The sequence below is a fragment of the Camelus ferus genome, chromosome 4 (genome assembly GCF_009834535.1).
Source record: "Camelus ferus isolate YT-003-E chromosome 4, BCGSAC_Cfer_1.0, whole genome shotgun sequence".
In the NCBI taxonomy this organism is placed as follows: domain Eukaryota; kingdom Metazoa; phylum Chordata; class Mammalia; order Artiodactyla; family Camelidae; genus Camelus; species Camelus ferus.
The window spans coordinates 4,702,257-4,724,980 of record NC_045699.1 but is presented as its reverse complement, the minus strand read 5'-3'; the positions used below and the strand labels follow the sequence as shown (position 1 = coordinate 4,724,980).

The window sequence follows — 22,724 nt, the reverse complement described above, 5'->3', positions numbered from 1 at the left end:
ATGCATACAGTCAAGAACCCAGCATCAACTGCAGGCCAGGGTCCGAGAGCGCGGAAACAGGAAGGCGGGGCTGAGCCTGCACATGCGCAACAGTAGCCCAGACACTTCCCAGGGGACTCCTCGGTGAGCCAACCGGATTCAAGACTACATTTCCCATAAACCCCTGTGCCTGAACGTTACTTTGCAGCTTTTCCTCTTCATTAGCCAGTTGAAAAAGATGTGCTGCATGGTACCTTTTCCTCAGGGTCTCTCAGAGCCCCCAGGTGTCCCGGGTAAACTTAACCGCCAAATGCTACATTGCGTGGTCCTCCATCAGATGGGGAAAACATGTTTCCAAAGAGGCTGGGAACAATTTAGGAAATTTGAATGTGGACTGCCAATTAGGAATTGAACATATCAATAGTATCAATGTATATTAGTTACTCAGTTGTTACGTGGAATTATATTGGAATAGGTCTTGATTTTTTGAAGGCATGCATAGTGATTTGTTTAGCACCGAAGTAATCTTTATTAGTTCTCTTTACAAAATTTCAGCAAATACTTGTTAAAGCAAATAAGACAAAGGGTTAGGTTTCTTAAATCGAAGGCATGGCTATTTATGGATGTTCATTTTCTACTTTTCTATCGCCTAGGAAAAATTAATCAATAGGTGATCTAGAGGAGAGATTTTATTCAAGTCATCCTGCGGATTATAGACAGTCTTTCAGAAAACTCTCAGGACTATTCCACTCGTTAGAAGTGAAGGGCACTGTCATGTACATTTTTGAGACAGAGGATGATACATCAAAATGACTGACATTTTACATAAAATTCACCAAAGATAAATAGTCCAGATCTGCAGGTACAAGAGGAGCGGTAGGTCACACTGCCCCTTACAAGATTAAAGAAGGAAAAATTAATCCTCTAAAGAATTATGTTGCTGGTATCAGAAGCAGGGGGAAAAAAGCATTGATTTTTATATTGGAGCAGGCATTCCCAACTTTGAGGAGGGCTGGTTAATGTATAATGCAGATGAACATTGCACCTTAGGGTGGGCCCAATGGAGGAAGGGAACATGTCATGGTTAAATTTTCTTGTCCTGCCTTAAAACATAAATTTTATTCCATCACTAGGAATGTTTTTCCAATTTTTGTAATACAAATAAGAAAAAAGTGTAGGCATTCTCTTTCCACCAGTGCCCTGTTAAAACTCAAAGTTGCCAAGAGAAGTTAAGACACAAACGTCTTTTGGAAATAAGGCAAATAAGACACTGGAATATGAAGCACACCAGTACCATAAAAGAAAATATCTGTAACCAGCAGAATTCATCTCAGGAAAAGGAAGTAGGCAAATTTCAAAAGTGCATAATATATGAAAATACACACGATGCAAAATAAGAAAATGATTATCAAGCAAATCACTTATTTCCCAGAGATGACCGTACTTAATCTTCAGTCAGCATCCTGTTTGTTCGTTTTTTTTTTTTTTCCACTTATTTCCCAGATATGACCCTGCTTAAACTTTGGTGAGCATCCTGTTTGTTCGTTTTTTTCATTAACCAAATTAGGTACATATGGCATAATATTAAAGGAACATCTTTTAGCTAAATTACAAGTATTGAGCATGTATCTGGTTGACATTATTTCACATCAATCATTTATTTTATGACAATGATTTTGAAAGTTGGATCCTCTGCATACGGGGCAAAAAGGAACAGTCATCAAGAAGTTCGTGCGGTCTGTGTGAACACACGCGGACAGCCTTGCTCATCAGCTGTCTGACCGAACGCTGGTCCCCGCCCCTATCCAGGAACCCCGTCCTCACCCGAGACCCCCGCCTTAGGGCGCTAGCTCAGGCGCTCGGCCTCCTGCCAGCACGGCGCTGCGGCTGTGGACGCGGCTCTGGGTCAGCGGAGGGTCGGGGGGTGGGGACACTGCTCAGCGGGCGTTGACAAGCCCTCCCAGCCGTTCCTCAGCCCCGGCCACCCCCGCGGCTCCCTCGGCGTGTCCCCTCGCCTCGCGCCGCCTGGTTTGGGGAATCCTCCTCAGTTCAGAGTTTGGCCGCGTCCTCCGTTCTCGCTTGGCTGGATCTGGGGGCGTCCTCCCGCCTGGCTCGGCCGGGCCCGCGGGCATGTTCCGCCTGCCTGGCTCTTGGGGGGACAGGGTGGGTTTCCCCTTAGCCCGAGTCTAGACGCGTCTCCCCTGGAGGTGGGCTCCTGCCACTCCCCACCCCCCTACCCCGCTCCGTCCCGGGTCAATCTGGGTTAAGCCCAGCTGGGAAGGAGTCTTCTCATGTTGGTCAGTTCCCGATGGTCATGGATATGTCCCCTTAATCCGACTGAATTTTCCATCTTTGCAAAAAAGGACCCTACTCGGTGTCATGTGGACTCTTTGAGAAGGACAAAAAACCTAAACGATGCAATTGGTTTGATAACCATGAAACACCCTTCTTTTTCATTAAGTGCGGCTTTCTAGGTAAATATCCTTAAAATTGTAATGTGAAAGCTAAATGTGACAATACAGTAGATAGATGGTCAACCCAATTGCATTTATTCGTCTTGTAATAAGCTTTGCAACTTGATATTTTATCGTCCTTAAAAACTGTGCTGAGCAAGGCTATTAAATAAGCCTTATTTTTTAACACTTGAGTTATTCCTGTTTATTTTTGAAGTGTTAGTATATTTAAACGTTTCTTTTAAAAGTATAAATACATGCTCAATTTGATGAAAATGCAGCAGTGCATGATGGGATAGTGGAATTTCCCTCCTACTCTCGGTCTCATCTTCCAAGTAAAACCAATATTAACTGATGCTGAATTCTAGACTTTATGTTAGGGCTAACTGTACTTTTTCCAAAAGCGTTGTTACTATTTATTTACAACTTGTTTTTACCAAGTTGTCTTCTCATCCAGTTATCTGGTCAGGATACTTAGAACTAAACCATTCTTTTCCTTAGCTGTCATTGTAGCGGTATATCCTATTTATTTGATCAGTCTCTTTGTGGTTGATGTTCAGTTTGTTTCCAGTTTTCACTTCTATAAATAATATATAGCAAACATCATTGCTCATACATCTTTTGTATAAATATGTGACTATTTCTTTGGCATAAAAATGCCAAAAATGATAAACTTGTCCAATTAAAATGTGTAAACGTGTTACGGAAACGACAGGCCAGCCAAGAAACAAGCACCACTCGGAGGGTTGGTGTACTCAAATTTATTACGCTGGCGGGCTCAGAGGGGCTTCTGCTCCAAAGCTCTGAGCACCTCCAAGATGTGCGCATGAGGTTTTACAGGGTTAAGTACAAGCTTGGGGTATTCAGCCAATAGGCGTGGAACAGCTTTAGCAGCATCATTATCACAGAAGTACAGGCAGGAAGGCAGCAAACCGACATTCCAAGGCCAGATATGTCTCTCTGAAAATCCAGCTGGATAGCAAAAAAAAGAGCAGGGAAATCAGCAAACCGACACTTACTAACTTAGATTTACGAGTTAGCCCAGCAGAACTCAGATCAGTAATCTAACACTTGTTAAACTTAGATTTACGAGTTAGGCCTAGCCCGGCTTTTCCTTCACACACGTTAAATATTTTGTAGACGTTAACAAATAGTCCTGAGAAAGGCAGTACCAGTTTATGCTGTTTCCTCACATCCATCCCGCCAACACAAGACTGCTTGCATTTTTGATTACTAATTATTAGTGATGCTTAAGGAATTGCTCTTCATGTTCTAATGGAGTGAAAGTGGACCATTCATATATTCATTCAACAAACGATTTATTGAAAACATGCTGTGTGACAGACATCATTCTAGATGCTGGGATAATATAAAAATATGTTAAGAGCTACATATCCCTACTCCTGTGGAGTGTATGATCAGGATTGCTGTGGGCAATTGTTAAGAAACAATGGAACACTTAAGGAGATCTAATAAAACATGGGCAGGGTTGGTGAGACACACCCAGTGACTAGAGACCGTAGGGAGCCAACATCACCACAAGGCCTGGAATGCGGGCAGGGAGTTTTACTAGAATTTGGCAGGAAAGACTGCCCCAACCGGAGCTATGGTCTTAAAGAGAGGAGCATTAGAATGGACAACTCATGGCTCAGCACGGAGAGCCAAAGGAACAGACACCCAAACTTCACTTGTTTTTCACCCTCTCATGTCCCATCCCTTAGTGACTATTTATACCCTCTCACTCAGCCCCATTCCTACAAGTGCATCCACATGGTCTTCTCCAGGGTTCCACGTTAATTTTCCAGTTATATTCTTTCCCAGTCCTGGACTACCAGTGAACTCAGCGAGCCATTGGTTGTGAATCAGTATGATTCTAAACACATTTCCTTCTATTCAAAGTGGACAATCAAATATGCCTCCCCAAATTCTGCCCACTAGGAGGATTTCTCTCCACCACAGCCTTTCAGGGCCACCATGCTGCCACCATGCCTTGCAGACATATCTGTAACCCAACGAGTGTACTGTTTCATCCGCTGTTAAATGTTTACAATGGACTCACTCCCCTTGGGGCTCTAAGAAGCGCTGAGGGTCATGTATTGAGGCAGTAGGAGTAAGAACCATATGACTGTGAACCATTTAATTATACAGTTTGCTTGTACCTTCTGGTCCTGTTCTGGTCTGGTCTTTTATTTACCATCCCATTCAACAAAGGGATAGCCTTACTCACATCCAATATTCTGATTCAATGAAGCAGATTACGCAAATGTGTAATAGATATTTTGAGTCCCACAGTCATTTGCTTTTCCATGTTCAGGAGTTTAGTCTCTATCAGGATCCAATGGCAAATCGGAAGTTGCTTTTCCAATGGAGATGGTTATGGTGAGTTAAAGGCATACCTTACTCCAAAACCCCAGTAACTTGAGCTATAGCTCAAATATAGCTCATACTATTATTTACATTTGCTCCCCCAAAATTGTGATTTGGGGGGGACCAAACGTAAATAGTATGTTTTTTATTTCAGTTTCCTGTGTTCTTTGCTAATGTATAGAAATCTGATTGATATTTGTGTGTTAACCTTGTATTCTATGATCTTGCTAAACTCAGTAGTTTTGGGGATGTTTTGGTAAGTTCCTTGGGACTTTCTATGTAGACAATCATATAATCAGCAAACAAGAGTAGATTCTATTTTCCTTTCCAATTTGTATGCCTTGCCTTGCCCTGCCTTTTCTTTCACGAATTCTTTAATTAAAAAAAATTGAACTATTCTTCTCAATCTGTTACCTCATGCATGTTATTTTTTTTTAATTGAAATAATACAGCACAAAGAGAATGTGCCTCTTTTAAGCACCTCCAAGGAACAGACCTGGTTTATATCCTCAGAGAACTTTAAAAAATGCACAGGTAAGAATTTGTAAGTCTCTCAGTATTCAAAAAAATTGTATTAAATTATTCATATTGACCTCCAATTTGCTTTTTTGACTCAAAATTATATTTCATAGACACAACTGCATGTTTCTTCTGTCACAATTAGATGGATTGACTTTGAGAAAATGACTCACGTAACTCCCTCAGAGATCTATTTTTTTCCTTGGGTTTATTCTTTTCAAAGTCATGTGGAGTAATTCTAGTGTCTCAAGTAAAACTCTGGCTGTAAAATAACATGGTTGGCCAATGAAAACCACTTATGTACTCACAATTTTCCATCCACTGACTTCTGAACATTTTATAGGAGATTCCCCCTTCTCCTATGGCTGGTTTTGATGAGAGCTTAAGTAAGAAATCTATTGAGCCATTTCTTTATTGGGAGATGGGGAAAAAAAAGAATTAAAACACACAACAAAGCAAGGAAGAGACACTCTGAACTACCTTATCACACCAGATGTGGCAAATTCTAACTTGGGGAATTCAACTCAAATTTCATTACAAAATGGGAGACACTAAGACCATAATCCTGAGTTCTGTTGGGTGAAATTATGTAACATGAAATACTTTATGATTCTCCCTATATGCTAGGTATTATATTTATTTAAGTTATTGTTATGGGAAGCAGTTTCAGGTTGGAGAAATAAACTCTAGATCGTGGAATGTTTGGCGACTAGGTGGCTTCTGTCCTGAAGACTGAAATCCTGAAGACATTTCCGGTTTAAAGTTATAGGGTGGGGATCAGTCCAGAAAAGGCATTTAAAAAAAAATACCTTCACCCAAAATGTATTAACTAGACAACAGCAAAAACTTACTGGGGCCATCTTGGAATGTTAGAAAAATGAAAAGAATAAAAACTATTTCGTGTGTGTGTGTGTGTGTGTGTGTGTGCTGAGGGCTGTAAGGTGGGGATAACATAAGAGAAGGACTAGGTGGGAAGGCGCAAAAGGGGTTATGGGGAACGTGGGAGGCATATGCATCAAGGAGAAAACCCCTGTGACGGTAAATATCATGTGTCAACTCGGCCACGCTACGGTGCTAAGTGGTTTGGTCAAACAACAGTCTAGATGTGGCTGTGAAGGTATTTTGTAGATATCATTAGCATCTATAATCAGCTGACTTTGAGTAAAGGAGAGTACCCTTCATCAAGTGAGTAGGCCTCATCTAATTAATCAAAGGCCTTAAGAACAAACCCTGACGTTTCCTGGAGAAGAAGGAATTCTGCCTCAAGACTATAACATAGAAATTATGCCTGAGTTTCCAGCCTGCCAGCCTGCCCTACAAATTTTGGACTTGCCATCCCCCACAACTACATAAGCCAATTCCTTACAATTCAAATTTCATTACTGACAGTGGTTCTGGAGGAAACAGAATTTTTTTTTAAAAAATTGAGGTATAGTCAGTTACCATGTGACAATTTCTGGTGTACAGCATAATGTTCCAGCCATGCAAATTTATACACATGTTCATTTTCATATTCTTTTTCATTAAAGGTTATTACAAGATATTGAATATAGTTCCCTGTGCTATACAGAAGAAACTTGTTTTTTAATCTATTTTAATATACAGTGGTTAACATTTGCAAATCTCAAGAATGAGTTTTCTGAATTAGTTTCTGAAATTTCTAATCTGATTAGATTTAAAGGCACTCATGACTTTATTTCTAGTGGTAAACAGAGCGCTGATAGCCCATGGCATGATGTGGCAATAGAGACACTCAAAATGTCACCACTGGATATTCCTAGTCAAATATTCGTAGGAGGCAAGTTTCTGGGTGACTGTGTATTTGATACGTTGGAACATTTTGGTCACACTAATGAGTGTGAGATTGGCTGTTTGCTTGTAACTGCACTGGACAAAGTGGCGACAGGAAAGGATGCACTCAGAACTTCGAACTCCTGACTCGGGTGCTGCATAAATGGCCTCAAAGTTTCCATATCTGTCCTGAAAGAAATTCTTGTCAGTGGTAGCCACAGAGCTAAGATTTCTGAGAACCAAACCCAAAGTGTCATCCTGCAAATGGCTGAATTACCATGCTAATTGGATTCTCAATCTCATAGGATACGAGCCGTTAAAGCGAGGGCATTGATGGGAAGGGATGTCCTGAAATTTGAAATGGGGGTATATGGACTGATGAAGCTGGGGATGCTGAAATCCTAAATTTTGCTGGTTTTCTCTGCCAGGAGAAGCAGCCTTCCCCCTCCCTGAGGATGTTAACCCTACTTTACCTGAACAATGCAGGCATTGGCTTCGCCTGTAATGGCCTTCCCTGAGATGGTTTCCTTGGTTTCCTTGCAAGACACTGATGATTCTCCTCAGGACCTGGCCCCACCAGCCCCCTTGGCTTCTAGACTTATAACCAGACTTAAGTCCAATCAAGCCCTGAAAAACGAGGTAAAAAGAGTGACCCATGTGGAGGTGCACTACATCCCAAGAGAAATGCACGATTTTTCCAATCCATACAGACATAAATCTGGGGAATATGAGTAGGAATGGATATTAAAGGCGTGGGATAATGATGAAAGAAACATAAAGTTAGATCAGACCAAGTTGACTGATATGGGCTCATTAAGCAGAAATTCTGGATTCAACATTGTAGCTTGAGGCATTAGAAAGGACATTATTAATTTGGTTTGTAGGCTGAAATTTGGACCAAAAGGTGGCCTGCACTAAATGAAGTTGAGATGGTGCAACTGCCTTTGGTATAATGTAGAAGACTGTATCCAAAGTCTTCAGGAGACTGGAATGTTAGAGCGGTTTTATCATGTAACACTTGCTCGCTCACGCCGGGAGGGTACAGAGAACACATCTTTCACTACGACTGTGAGAAATAAATTTTTAAGGGAGCCCCAGCATCCTTGAAGAGCTCTGTGGTCACTCTTCTACAGATTACAGTGGTAACTGCTGCCACAGAACTGGGAGTCTTAAATGCGATGGCGACATTAGATCCTGGATGGCAGGAGCCAAAGATAAGGTAGACGTGGTTACCATAAAGGACAATGCAGTCAGTGCAGTAATTAGAATAGTCTGACTTGCAGAGACTATGACATTGGCTAGCTGACCATGGTGTCACTAGAAGAGAAATAGGTGGGCAGTCAACTAAATTCTTACTTGATTTGTGTAAGTGGAAGAGTTCCAGGTCAAGTAAGCGAACAGAGGTCTAACTTGAGTAACAATAATGATAATAATAATAAACCAGAGTCACAGCCCCTCAATCAGTCCCCAGACTTGAGACATCTTATAGACCCCCAAGCCCTTGAATGGAGACTGGGGCCCCACACTATACTGCCAAAAATTTATACTCTTAATTTTTCTCCCAGCCTTTCTCAAAAGGATCAATAGCCTTTTACCAAAGTGACTGTGCATTGGAGAAAAGGTGATAATCAGACATTTGGGGGACTACTGGATATTGGATCTGAACTGACATTGATTTCGGGAGACCCAAAACATCGTGGTGTCCACGAGTCAGAGTAGGGGCTTGTGGAAGTCAAATGATCGATGGAGTTTTTGCTCTGGTCCATCTCACAGTGGTTCCGGTGTAGTTATCTCCCCAGTTCCAAAATGGATAATTGGAATAGACGTACTCAGCAACTGGCAGGATCCCCACGTTGGTTCCTTACATGTGGATTGAGGGCTATGACAGTAGGAAACACCAGATGGAAGCCAGTAGGACTGCCTCTGTCAAGCAAAAGAATAATCAAAAGCAATGACTCATTCCTTGAGGATTGTAGAGATTAGTGCCACCATCAATCACCTGAAGAATGGAATATGAAAATGAATATATGTGTGTACATATATGCCTGAAACAGTGTGCTGTACACCAGACATTCACACAACATTGTAAACTGACTACACCTAAAAAACAAAAACAAAAAACAACAAAACCCTGAAGGATGCAGAGGTTGTGATTTTTACCACATTCCCGTTCTAATTGCCTATTTGTCCTGTCAAGAAGACAGACGGATCCTGGGGAATGACAGTGAATTGTCATAAACATAACCAGGCGGTAATTCCCATTGTAGACTGCTGTTCCAGATGTGGTTAAATAGCTTGAGCAAATGAACACACCCCCTCGCTCCTGGTATATAGTTACTGATCTGGCGAGTGCTTGTGTCTCCATTCCTGTTAGTAAAGAGCAATAGAAGCTGACTGTTTCCAGCTGGCAAGGCCAACAATACACCTTCATTGTCCTGTCTTGGGTGTATATCAACTCTTCAGCCCTATGTCATAATTTAGCCTGCATGGATCATGACTCTTTTCCTTCCACGAGACAACGCACTGATCCATTATATTGGTGACATTATGCTAAATGGAACTAGTGAGCCAGACGCAGCAAGACTAGACCTACCGGTCTTACTGGTAAGATACTCAGTGTGTCAGAAGGTGGGAGACAAACCCTACAAAAATTCAGGAGCTTCCCATCTCAGTAAAATTTCTAGGTGTTCAGTGATGCAGAGCCCGTCAAGATATCCCTTCTAGGATGAAGGATAAATGGTTGCATCTGGCCCCTCTGATAACCAGAAAAGAGGTACAATGCCTCGTGGGCCCCTGGATTTTGGAGGCAACATAGTCCTTATTTGGTTAGGCGACTCTGGTCCATTTACCGAGTAACCCAAGAAGCTTGGTTTTGAGTGGGGCTCAGAATAAGAGAAGGCTCTCCAACAAGTCCAGGCTGCCATGCAAGCTGCCCTGCCACTTGGGCCAAGTGATCCAGAAGATCTAATGGCGCTCGAAGTGTCACTTGGGCCAGATGATCCAGATCTAATGGTGCTCGAAGTGTCAGTGGCAAAGAGAGAAGCTGTGTGGAGCCATTGACAGGCTCCAACAGGCAAATCATAGTGCAGACCCCTTAGGCTTTTGGAGCAAAGTCATGGTATCCTCTGTGGATAACGACTCTTTTGAGAAACAGCTTTTAGTTTGCTACTGGGTCTCAGCAGAAAATGAATGCCTAAATGCGTGCCACCAAGTTCATGAGCAGCTCATTAGGAACTGGGTGTTACCTAACCCATCAAGCCACAAAACAGCGCTCCATCATCAAGTGGAAGTCATATGAGACTGGGCCTGAGCAGGCCCTCGGGGCAAAAGTAAATTACATTACAAAGTGGCCCAAATGCCTGTAGCCCCCACCCCTGCCTCCTCTCTTCCAGCCTGCACTCACGGCCTCACGTGGAGTTCTCTACAATTAGGTGACCAGGAAAGAGAAAACTTGAGCCTGGTTTTCTGATGGTTTTGCGTGATTGGCAGGCATCAGGTGAAGTGGACAGCTGTAGCACTAAAGCCCCTTGCCGGGACATCCCTGAAGGACTGGGGTGAAGGGTAACTCTCCCTGGGAGCAGAATGTTGAGCACCTGGTTGTTGATTTCGCTTGGAAGGAAAAATGGCCAGGTGTGTTACTGTACACTAATGCAGTGGGCTGTGGCCATGGTTTGCCTAGATGGTCTGAGACTTGGAAGGAACACAATTGGAAAATTGCAGTCAAAGGCAACTGAGATTTAGGAAACAGCCAATTTCAAGTTTAAAAGGCAAAACATTTAACGTGGTCTTCTTAACGCTAACTTTTGTCAATCATAAACCATGAACAGAAATAGGCAGAAATAACCTTAATTGCTTAAGATTTTGTAAACATGCTGAGATGGTGATTGAAATCTGTGCTCTGAATGCAGGTTTCTTAATTACTGAGCCCTTTCCCTCCCCTAAAAAGGTGCCCAAGTGTCATAGCTACACACCCACATAAGCCAATTCCTTCCTCGTATTTGCTGAATTCTCTCTCACCTTTGCTTACTTCCTTTGCAATTCAACTATAACAAGAAACTATATAGATTTCTGGACTATAGGAAACACTGGTAGTAAGTCTGTACTTCAGGTTTTTGTGGTGATGAAATTTGTTCCCAGCTCTATTTACTTCAAGTCTATTGGCTTCTTCGAAAAAATCCTGTTAGAAAATAGATACGGTTTGGAACTTTTTGCAGGCTCAATATATAGGCTTAATAATATACAGGCTTAATAACAGTCTTTGAAAGTTATAAAACATCAACTATCATAATTTAGACACCTCTGGGGGTCTTCTACTGTGACAGATTTGAAACTTCATTATTTAAATAAAAAGCCATCATACTTTCATTCAGTTTAGCACCCTGGATGTTCCCTTAGTCTGTAGTTGTTCCAGGATTCTGCAGACAGCACTGAGCTGGCCAGCTACTGCAAAGCAAGATGAAGGAATCCTTTCTCGGAGAAAACTCTGAATGTGGTTGACCGTATTTTCCGAAGATGGCAGTGGACCAAGGCCACTGAAGGTTTTGTGGGATAAAAGGTTCCAGTTTCCTCCATCACTCATTCTCTTCACAATGGATTATGGCTAGATGACATATTTCCACAGCTTATGTCTTGTATTCCCTTGACTGGGAACATGAGATTTTTAAATGTATACACACATGCTTTCTTTAGCTTGCCCAATGTAGGTATATTTTTAATCTGTTTTTTCCTGCTGATAAAAATACATGGTTTCTGCAGAGCAGGTTAAAATCTGTGTATTTATAACAAGAAGATCCAGAGAGCCACTCAGTGTCTCTCTCCTAACGCACCATCGGCACATTCAATTATGTCTTTAGAGCCCAATTATACATCCCAACTACTCCAAGTTAATGCATTAAAAAGAGAATGTTCTACCTTTACATATTCAATTAAAATTTATTTTAAAAGGTAAACTTTCATATATTCTTTTAAAAAATGAAAATTCAAAAGTCTTAGCGTTCAACAATGAGTCTTCAACATTATAAAGCTGTAACAGTAATTAAAGTAGTGATAATATTTTACCCTTATAAAAATGTCATAGAATTCAAATCACAACTTGGATCCTCAATGATTCAAGTGTCTTATCTTACACAATAGGGGTTTGGGCAGTTTTAAGATAAAACTCCTCCAGATAATGCTGGTCTGAAGTCCTCTGTTGCCGCCATCCCTCAGCTCACACAGTGGGGTAGCTGGCTGCTGTCGCAATTCCACAATGGTTGTTCTCGTCTCTGGCCATTTTTACGTAGCCGTTCAAGCCCCACTCTGGACCCCAGCTGAAAGCACAACACGGTTTCCGTCTTACACAAAGAATCCAGTACACGTTATCTTCGTTAATAATGCTAACATCTAATACTTCAAATAGGGCTTACCACGTACACTATTCTAGGTTCTGTTACATACATTTAGACTAATTCCTGGGGGTACTTCTCTTGATTTTTTAAGACAGGAAACTGAAGCAGAACTGGGGTTCCAATGTAGCAGTCTGTATCCACTGGCTATACCTCATCTCAGTTAAAGAACTTAAACCGTGAAAACGGATCCTTACGACCCTCAAAGACCTCTGAGAGCTGGGAAGTACAATGCAATGGCAGGATATCAAATGAGGATAGGAATGATGCACAGAGGCCACCGGACCCTTGGACAGCCTTTCACACTTAAAGAATTAGCAGAGGCAGACGTCGCTGCCCACTATTCCTTGTTCAAAAATTAGAGACAGAAAAAGGAAACCAGCCCTCAAGTCTACAGGTACAAAATCCTTTATCTGAAACCCTTAAAGCTAGGTGTGTTTTTTGAATTAAGAAAACGTTCCAAATTTAGAAATGCAATGTCACAAATACGTAATAATACCCCCAACAAGCTTGCTACAGAGTCTTATAATCACACATGAGCATTTCTACATTTACTCGAAGTGGGAGAAAGACTTCTGGGATTTCCAAATTGAGCTTTTTTGAACCTGAAATCAAATGTTGATTCCAGACAAGGATTCCCTTTTCAAATGAAAACGTAACATTTGGACTTTTATACCTGTTCTTGACAAGCCAAAATTTATTGTTATTTGAATCTGTTCCTTCAAAGCCATAGCCAACCACCAAAACACCATGATCCAGGTCCTTGCTGCTGCAGTTGGGCTCGTAATAGATGCCTGGGAGAGGAAAATTCAGTGTTGGGGTAAGGAGCTCCAAGACCCAAGACAGTAACCCACCTTTATCAACCAGTTAAGGGAGCCATCTCAAAATCCAGTGAAATGTCATAAGTAAATTCCAAATAACACTTAAATATTTGCCAAAAAATAGTAATGGCTTATGAAAAGGAAAAAGGAAAACTCAGCTTACTAGAAATTAACAAAATCCAATGAAATCTTAGATATATTTGCTACTTAAAAAAAAAAAAGATTTCCCATAATAACCTACTTATCAAGGCTAAAGTGATTTAGGCATTCATCCACCAACTGCTCATATTAATTAGCATCATACTTTCTACTCCTAGACGGCCAACTAAGAGAACAGCACAGAACAACAAAAAAATACTTGAACCACAGGGTTCTTTATAGCTCTGACTACAATAGTAAAAAATCTTTGGACAAAGGATCTAACAACTGGAGTACAGTTACATAAATTCAGTTATATATATAGAATTAATTACAGTCATTTAAAAATATTTATGAAGAGTCTGTCATGAGAAAATGCTTAAGGTATGACAAATGGAAACATCACTGTGGTTAAATGCATACACTCAAAACTCTATAGTCCTAGAGAACAGGACCCCACACCACAGTCAATCATGGTGGTGTTTTCCAATTTTGCCTGCCTGAATTCCTACAATAAAAGACAAACACCTACCTGATTTATAGAACTGGAAGGAGGAGTGGCCTGCATCTATAGCAACAGAGATGGGCCCCACACTTGCCACTGCCTTCATTAGGGCCTTCTCCCGCTGAGGGATGTCCACGAAGCCAGTGTCATTGGCAGCAGAACACTCCGGCCTGTAGTTACAGTTGTTTGTATCCTTTTAAAGGTAAACAGAAAAGACACTTGATGACCACCACCCACCTCCTGGGGAGCATGGATTCTAGGACCACAAGACTCAGCAGTGAGAAGTGTGCAACGGCTGATAACTGATAATGACAGCTCTGACAGTTTGCCTCTAAGCTGTGAATGCTGAATGAGGTGTCTGTTATCTCTGAAAATGTTCAACGTTCAAAAGCAGAGCTGGAATGACAAGAAAAGGAGCTATTTTTTTTTTTTTACCCTTGCAAGATATGGATAGGATTCCTCTGAGTCCAGGCCTCCGTTGTCCTTAACATACAGGAAGGCATTATCCATTAGGCCACCATTGCAGCCTTCATTGCCTTGAGCCCGAGAGCAGTCCACCAGATTCTGCTCACTCAGTGAAACAAGTTTGCCAGTTTTCCGGAACATCTGGCCTTCAAGGGCGCCAGTGGCACTGAAAGCCCAACAAGAACCACACTGACCCTGAGAAGAAAAAAGTCATCAGTTTACAAGACACATACAAACACTAACAGTAGCCCATGGACCTAAGTACTCTTAAGAAGATATTAATCTGAATACCGTCATACCTGATTCTTTATGGGAGTTACATAGCCCTTCTCAGTCCAATCCACAGATTTGGGGACTTCAAGAAAGAGAGGTTCACGGAACATCTTCCCCTTCCCCTTCCTGTGCTTCTGGTTTTGAAAGCCATTCATCACCTGCCTAAATTCTTCATTGGTCTTGAAGGAAAAGTAAATAAAATGTTCAAAAAGCAAGAGGTTATTGTTCTAAAGTGCTGAGGAGAGGATGCACAGAAACTCATGCCACACACTCACCATGTCACCAAAGGCATTCATGGCCATGGTGAAGCCATGTCTCCCTCCGCTGTACTCTCGATTGTGCAGTTCAATCATTTTCATATTCTTCTCCCACACTGCTCTCCTCCATCCTTCTTCATTCTAGAGGCAAAACACACAACTGATCACCTTGATTTCTACTTAAAACCCAACCCATGCTCACCAAATGGATTTAAAGACAAACTACTATCAGGGAGGGGTTTATACTTCTGGAAACTGTTCTCCAAGCTCTGACCCAGGGATACATGCCGATGCTGTGCTCAGAAACAGGTGCCATTAAATTACTGCCTTGGTAAAAGCTGACTTCCAGAAACTACTCTCTGGCTAGAGACTCCAACAGCACGGATCATTCTCTGTGGGGGTCCCTCTGGACATTTTCAGATGTTACCAACCATGGTATATAGTCTCCTGTGTGTTGCCTTCCACTGGTACCAGTGTGCATCTAAATTTCGATCAAATTTTGGAGTAGCCGAGGCTATTCCCAAGCATAGGGCAGTCAGGAAGAGTGAAGGATTCATGTTTCAAAAACCTAGGAAGGGAAAAGAAATCAGTATTTGATGAGGCCAATTCTTAAAAAAAAAAAAAAAGCCGTCTAACTTTCTCCTGAGATGTTACAGCCAGTATGGTGGGGTAAAAACATTGAAATGATCTTCCCAAATGTTTACAGAAAGTCTGCGGCTAAGGACATGGGTGAAGAAAAAGAGGGCAAAGACTTACAAAATGGAGGTATTTGATTCAGCCATCAAAATGGAAAACAGGCGCACACATACTGTAGGAATCAAGACAGGCTTCTTTTTAAGAACGCAACGATAATTTAGGTTTTGGTAAGGGTCTCTGCCGTACCTTAAGGGTCGGAATTTTAAAGCAACAACTGGGAAACTGTTGATCTAGGTTATTTACTGAAGGTACGGAGGTGACCCGGGACTTTTATTTACCAGGACGCTTGATCATAAGTAGGGGGACATGGATTCCCAAGAGTTTGGTGGCCACCTCACACCTTTCTTCTTAACTACTTTCAGGAGGTGAGATACGCCTTTGAATGAATCTCCGCTACTTTAATTGAAACCCTTCTGAAACGCCTTCCCAGGAGAAGGTGGGCAGGAGTGCACCCAGGGCTCCACTGTCCCTACGCGTGTCCTGTGTAGCCCACCCCCATCACCTCCCCCACAGCGGGCACGCGATCAGGCTGCACGACGGCGCCCAGAGCCCCGTTTTCGCGCCCGCACACGGCCTGACTCCCCCGGGGCTCACTGAACCCGCGGGGGCCGAGCCGGTACCGGCGCTGCAGGCGGGGCCGGGCCAGGCCAGGGGCGTGCCGTCCTGCTCCCAGGGGATGTTTACGGCGGCGCACGGAGTGACCGGCCCCGCCGTCTGGCCTTCGGGGGTCAGACAGTCGCGGCCGACCCGGACGTGTGCCGCCACCTCCCGCCGACCCGCCTAGAACCCGCGGGCGGTCTCAGCTCCGCCCTGGGTTTCCCAATCGCCCTTCCCTCTTCCCCGGCTCGAGGCAGCGCCGAACCAGCCTCAGCTCCCGGCGGGCAGAAGCTGCCGTTCCCGGGGGTCGCGTCTGCCCACCCCCCCACAACCCCCGCCCGCGTCCCTGGATATCCCCTCCTCCAGTCCTCGTCCCTGACCGGCCTCGTCCACAAACTGGGTCGCTGACCTGTGGCTGCCACAGCTGCGCAGGCGCACTCCGCGGACGCACGCAGCTCTCCAGAGGTCGCCGAGGCCGAGGTTCTGGCCGGGTCGCGACTGACTCAGCCTTTAAGGCCCCGCGTGGCAGCCCGCCCGACCCGGCTCCCGCCCCCGCCCCCACCGCCTGCCCGCGCCGCGATTGGCTGAGCTGGCCGGTGGGCGGGGCCTCCGGGTGTGAGTACTCCGAGCGCGTGACGCGATTCTGCCCCAACTCGTCCCCGGGAAGGCCTTGCCCGCCTCAGTGGAACCGAAGACTGAGAGCTCGGGCCCCCTGGGCAGCGCTGAGTGGGCGCGCCGGCGCCTCTGCAGGGACCCGGGTCAACCGGTTACCTCGAATTCCTGCGCCCTTTCCCGAAAAGAAGCTCACTGGGAGGCCCAAGTGGAATTTCACCGTAACCCCGCGCATCCTCTAGTCCTAGCGTTTTTGGTGAAAATCTCCGGGAGGGCTGAGCGCTGTCTAATCCTGTCTAGTGGTGCCCGTTGCTCCCACAGCGGAGGTGGGGCGGGTGGAGGAACGCGGGGCCCGCGGGCAGACGCGCTGGCTCCCGGGCGGAGGGTGATGCCCGCTGGGTTTGCGGAGAAGCCGAGCGGAAGGGCAATTCCTCAACACCCGTGACGCGCTGGTCCCGGCCCGGATGCCCGGAGGGAAAGGGGACCGATTGGACCGCTCTCCGGAGAAGGCGTGGCGTGTTCCAAGGCATCTGCTGCCTTCCCCAGTAAGGGGGCCTTCGCGCCTCACCCGCTTTTCTCAGAATCAACAGAAACGAGTTATTTACGGGGAAAATTGGCTTAGAAAGACTGGTGACAAAGGGCGGAAACTGTTTTTAAGATCATTAAGTCTCCCCCAGTATCCAAAGTGCTCTCTTGAGATAAAAGAAATGTAAAGGAAAAGTAGTTTAATCACATTTGTCAAGGCTTCGGTTTACGCGGTTTGAAGAAGTGTTTTATATAGAAGAAAAAATGGAGCTAAAGATTTAAGGAAATTAATCCAGAAATTAAAAAAAATTCTTTTTAAAAGGTATGTAAGAAATTCATTATAGAAAATGCATCTTAGAAAATAAACGCCCCCTTGTCCCCTCCCCATAACTTTTCTAGGCTTATCTATATATGTATTCTATATATACTGTTTTACAAAATGGAATCATAGTACATATCGATTTGTAAACTCACTTAAAATTAAATTGATAACCTTCGTAGAAGCACAAATATTTTTGAAAACCAGCTTATCAAAATTTTCTATTTCATGTCCTTTGAAGTTGAATCCCTCTCACAAATAGAACTAGGGGCGCGAAATTCTCATCGTTTGGCATATGGCTGGAATTTTGCTTCGTGTGTGTGTGTGTTTCTGTTTTTAAAATTAATCTTGGCGGTGATCACATGTATCATTCACAGATGGAAATAAATGAAGACCATCTACATGGGAACAAGTTGCTATGATGACAGAGTTCTTGTCTAGGTAAGGAAAAGCTTAATGAAAACACAGGGACGTTTCCGTAAGCCCTGATTAGAGACTGTTACCATGGGGAAGCTGGAGGAGGAGTAACTAGAAACTGAACATTTTAGGGGAATGGTTTAGGGAGAATATTTGGTTTTCTCTGGTTTGTCCTTAAGTGGAAGCAAAAATAAGAAGTTGGTAGCCCTTCAGGATGTCCTGACTGCTCTTAAAGTGGTGGTTACCGCAGAGATTTCTTTTGTGGGTCAGAGTTCTATTGTCATTTAAGTCGCCATTGTCCTTTTGTTTACTCAGTGTCTCACAAGAGATCTAAGTTATTCTAACACGTGGGTTTTACAGTTGCCCTTGGGTCACAGCTCCAGGAGATTCCACAGGGTGGAAAAACCTGCTGTTTCAGGACTGTCTGTGCCTTGAGCAATAGCCCGACTGGAAGCTGTGTGGCTGTTGCTGCACGGAAGTGTGGCATCCTCTGTGGTGTTTCTTGGCATGTGATACAAACGCAATAGAGGGAAAAGGGCTCTTTTTTTTTTTCTTCATATAGCAAATATGCTCAAACCTATAATTAAATTAAGAAATATCTAAATTCAGGAGAAATAATAGGAGGAAGCCACTTAAGCAGGAGAGAGGATTATTGCTCCAACTCATGAAATCTGCTTATAGATTATCTGTTACATAATGCATTACAGAGATGTGCTATTACTGACCATTATGCTTTTTTTCTTCTTCTATGCCCCTTTCTTTGCAAAGTAACTTAAATGAGTACTAATTATTAAAATGGTCACATATTAGCCAAGCAACGAAACCTTAGCTCTGCCTTTGATAAAAACACAGTTCGTAGAACTTCCCAAATTCCTATTTAAAATGCATTTAGTGTCTGTGAAAGTATATTTTTGTGTGCATCTGTCTAGATTTCTTTTGCTCACTAGTAACAGGATATAAATTCTTTACCCCATTTCTGGGAATTTTAAACTGTAGGGGAATGAACAGATCTCAGGTGGTGGCATGCAAGCCAGACCACATAACACCTCTCCCCAGTAACCCCCTCCAATTTGTTTAAATTCAGTGAGCCATGAATTACTCTTAAAAAAAATTATCTAGTCCATTTGTAAAGTGGTTACCATCTATAATTTATAATTATACCGTTATAATTTATAAAAATACCATTTATAATTTTATAGACAGGATTATGTTTACGATTAGGCGTTTATGTGAAGCCACTTATGAAATAACTTATTTTTCTAAGCTACTGTAACCTTGCTCTTCCTGTAGTGTTAAACAGCCAGCCAATTTGTTGAGTACATCAATCCACAAGAATTAATTAAACTCTTACTTTGTGTTCACTGACCACTCCTGGAGTAGTGTGTGCGTTTACTTAGACACATGACACATTCTACATGTCGCTTTACTGGCAGTGTTTCTGAAGGTCAGCCTTTCCTTTTAAAATCTGAGTTTAACTACAGTCATCTTGATTTTATAGCCCACAAGCATATCCATGATCAATATATTTAAATGAGATTATGACAAAGCATATTGGTGTAGTAGGTAACATAGGAGCTGACCTTGAAGGATTTTTCCCCACCCCTAAGACTATAATCCACAAATTTTCCTTTGGATGCCAGAAGATCTCTTCCTAAAATCTGAAAAAGTCTATTCTTAAAACAAGGTGTGTTAGTTTCTTGTGGCTGCTGTAACAAATTTCCGCAAACCTGGTAGCTTAAAACAACAGGAACTTATTCTCTCACAGTTATGGAGATCAGAGATCCAAAATCAGCATCTCTTGGGCCAAAAACCAGGGGTTGGTAGGGCCTTACTCCTTTCAGTGGCTCCAGGGGAGAACGTGGTCCTCCCCTCTTCCAGCTTCTGGGGACTCTAGGCATTCCTTGATTTGTGGCTGCATCACTCCCATCCTTGCCTCTGTAGTCACATTGCCTTCTCCTCTTCAGTCTGTGCCAACCCCCCCCTCCTCCCCCCGCCTCATCTCCTGTAAGAACACTTGGGCATTTAGGGCCCATCCAGATAATCCAGAGTAATCTCTCCCACCCCACCCCCCCAATTCTTAATTTAATCACATTTACCAAATTTTTACAATATAAGGTAACACTTACAGGTTCCAAGATTTCAGACCTGATATGTCTGGGGGCCGTAATTTAGCTTACTACACACGGTATAGGTAAGAACCAGTTTCTTGACAAGGCTGATGCAAACTTGCGTTTAACCTCTTTAGGCTGGCTTCATTGGGACATTAGGTTTCAAGACTCCCATGCAACAGTCTTTATTACCCTCCCCTTCCCCCACTTACTCTTTTCACAACCATTTATTCCATGGTCTCTGCATATAAAAGCATTACTCACCCACTCCTTCCCTGAGACATTTCTGGTTTAGGCTTTGAGGATCTCCTTTTGCAAATATCCCCATTAATAAATGCACTTCCTTGCATTTTCCCTTGCATTTCCTTGCGTGAAGTCTTTCCCCTGACACCCTGTATCATTATGTGAAGTGGTCGAGACAGAGAAGACCTTTGTGCTGTTTAGAGAGTTTGTATATATTCATGAGGGCAGGGGGTCTGGCGGAACTGGTGTTCCACAGAGCGGGCATCCCTATCTGTGAGTACCTGGCACTCCTGGAAATTAAAGCATGATTAGAAAAGATTGCTGCCATGATAATGATGATTCTAATCGCTAAATAACACAGGTGCCGGGCAATGTCCTGAGCTTGTGTACAAACTCCTTCATTGACTCTTTGCAACAACACTACGACAGTGGTTCTCAAACTTGAGGGTGCATCCGAATCACCCTGGGTCGGGGGACTGGGCGAGGGGCTTGTGACAACACAGATTGCTGACCTCCATCCCCTAAGTGTCTGATTCAGCGGGTCTGCGATGGGGTTCCAGAATTTGCTTTTCTAACAAGTTCCCAGGTGGTGTAGATGCAACCGATCAGGGGACCCACTTGGAGAACTGCCCCAGGAGATGGGTGCTACTTTATACCCCATTTTACAGACCAAGATGGTCACAGCAGTAGGGTACATAAAATCAAGGATGGTGCCAGATTCCTGTCGAAAGTGAAGAAATAAATCTGCTTCAGACCGGCAGAGCTTAGAAAGGGAAGCTGAGCATTGGAGACTTTGCCCTCGTCCCTCACCCCCAGCCCCCATCACTCCCTTGGCAAACTGGATTCTGGGTGCCAGAGGGCACCAGGAGAATGGAGCGTGAGCACTGAGGACATCAGAGATAAGGAACCAAAGCTCCCTGGGGCCAGGCTCTGGACTTCAATGCCGATGCCGGCTTACCTGGTGTCACCCTGAAAGAAGGAAAAGACAGGTGAGCCACACAGAAGACACGCTGCCTGCACTAGGCTGGGCCTCTTTCCACTGGCTTCCAGGAGGATGTTTCGCCTGGTGCCTCCTGGGTGTTTTCTTCCTTGATCATCTCTCAGAGACAGAAGGTCTACGTCTCACCTAAGATCAATTCATTGTCAGATTTTTAAGCCTGCCTCTGATGACAATGCTTCAATGACTCATGATTTTGAGAAGCTCAGGTATTAAAAAAAATGAGGCTCATTCATTCACCAATTCTAAAGACACACCTAAAAATATTCCTCTTAAAAAACTGGGGCCACACAAAGGAAATAGAACCATACAATCAAGCATCCCCAATTCCCTATACGATCACCTCAAAAAACAGAACTGGGAAGAGTTTTCAACACAAGCTTTGGTAATTTTGCTGAGTTACTGACTCCACTCTGTTGGTTTATGTTTGCTTTTTGTGTGTGTGTTTGGTGTGTCTCCCCTCTGCCCTGCCCTCCAAACTCCAGTGATTGCTACTTCTCTATCTTGGTTTCATTGTCCTCAAAGCAGTCCTGTAGCTGTGGTCTCAATCACATCTAAAACTGTATCCTTCTAGCCATAGGATCCATTGAGGAACCCAGAATCTGATCTTTCTTGGGGATCACTGCTAACACAGCCAAAGGAAATAATATGTAAGAGTTCAATATAGAACACACAGTTTTGGTTGAAGGAAGCAACAACCACTTCTTTTAAACACATTTTATTATTCATGGTATCTTGTGCTCAGATGCTGTTTTTCCTCTCTAGGAGAAGAAATCCGGCAGGTGGCAGAATGCACAGGTCCCCTGAGTCTTGCGGCCACACCACATACTGAATAAGTAAGCTTTCAGTCTGGTTGTTCTGCCTGAGTGTTTCCTTGCCCATCATGCCTGATTTCTTATCCAGGGAGCAAGGGTCACACAAGGTGACCATCCCAAGACTAATTAGCAGCTACACTGTGGATATGGCATATGTGTCTTCTGAATCTACACACCCTTTTCACCCCTAACACACACTTTCCCAGTTTCTAAATTTCCATGGGCTCAGTGTAAAAAGTTATTGTCATGCAATGCTCAGTGGTGGTGTCTGGCGATGGTTGCTTGACTCTGTGGAAAGTGAGTGGAATTTGAGAAAATTTGAGAAATGGTGAAAGAAGAATTTTTTTTCTCCAAATTCAAAGAGAGAAATGGAACTAAATAATAATTTGAATGATAGGAAATATCAGTGTTGGGGTCCCCAGTGTGTGACCGACATGCAATAA

The 22,724-nt window shown here is 43.4% G+C and overlaps 1 protein-coding gene across 1 annotated transcript; it reads right to left on the bottom strand.

Annotated features, from left to right (window-relative positions):
• Positions 1–12,021: 12,021 nt before the first annotated feature.
• On the bottom strand, positions 12,022–16,800 carry CTSV (cathepsin V). Its single transcript, XM_032477439.1, has 8 exons — positions 16,655–16,800; positions 15,384–15,520; positions 14,971–15,093; positions 14,722–14,874; positions 14,393–14,617; positions 13,985–14,150; positions 13,170–13,287; positions 12,022–12,418 (listed from the first exon to the last, which is right to left on the bottom strand). The coding sequence occupies exons 2-8, from the start codon at positions 15,507–15,509 to the stop codon at positions 12,319–12,321; spliced, it is 1,011 nt and encodes a 336-aa protein (XP_032333330.1). The 5' UTR covers positions 15,510–15,520; positions 16,655–16,800; the 3' UTR covers positions 12,022–12,318.
• Positions 16,801–22,724: the final 5,924 nt, after the last annotated feature.

Coding starts and splice junctions, on each gene's coding strand:
- CTSV (XM_032477439.1), bottom strand. CDS start 15,509: ATGAATCCTTCACTCTTCCTGACTGCCCTATGCTTGGGAATAGCCTCG. Junction 13,288..13,984: donor CTTCCAGTTCTATAAATCAG/GTAGGTGTTTGT, acceptor TTCCTCTCCCAG/GCATCTATTACGAGCCCAAC. Junction 12,419..13,169: donor TTTTGGCTTGTCAAGAACAG/GTATAAAAGTCC, acceptor TTGTGCTTTCAG/CTGGGGTCCAGAGTGGGGCT.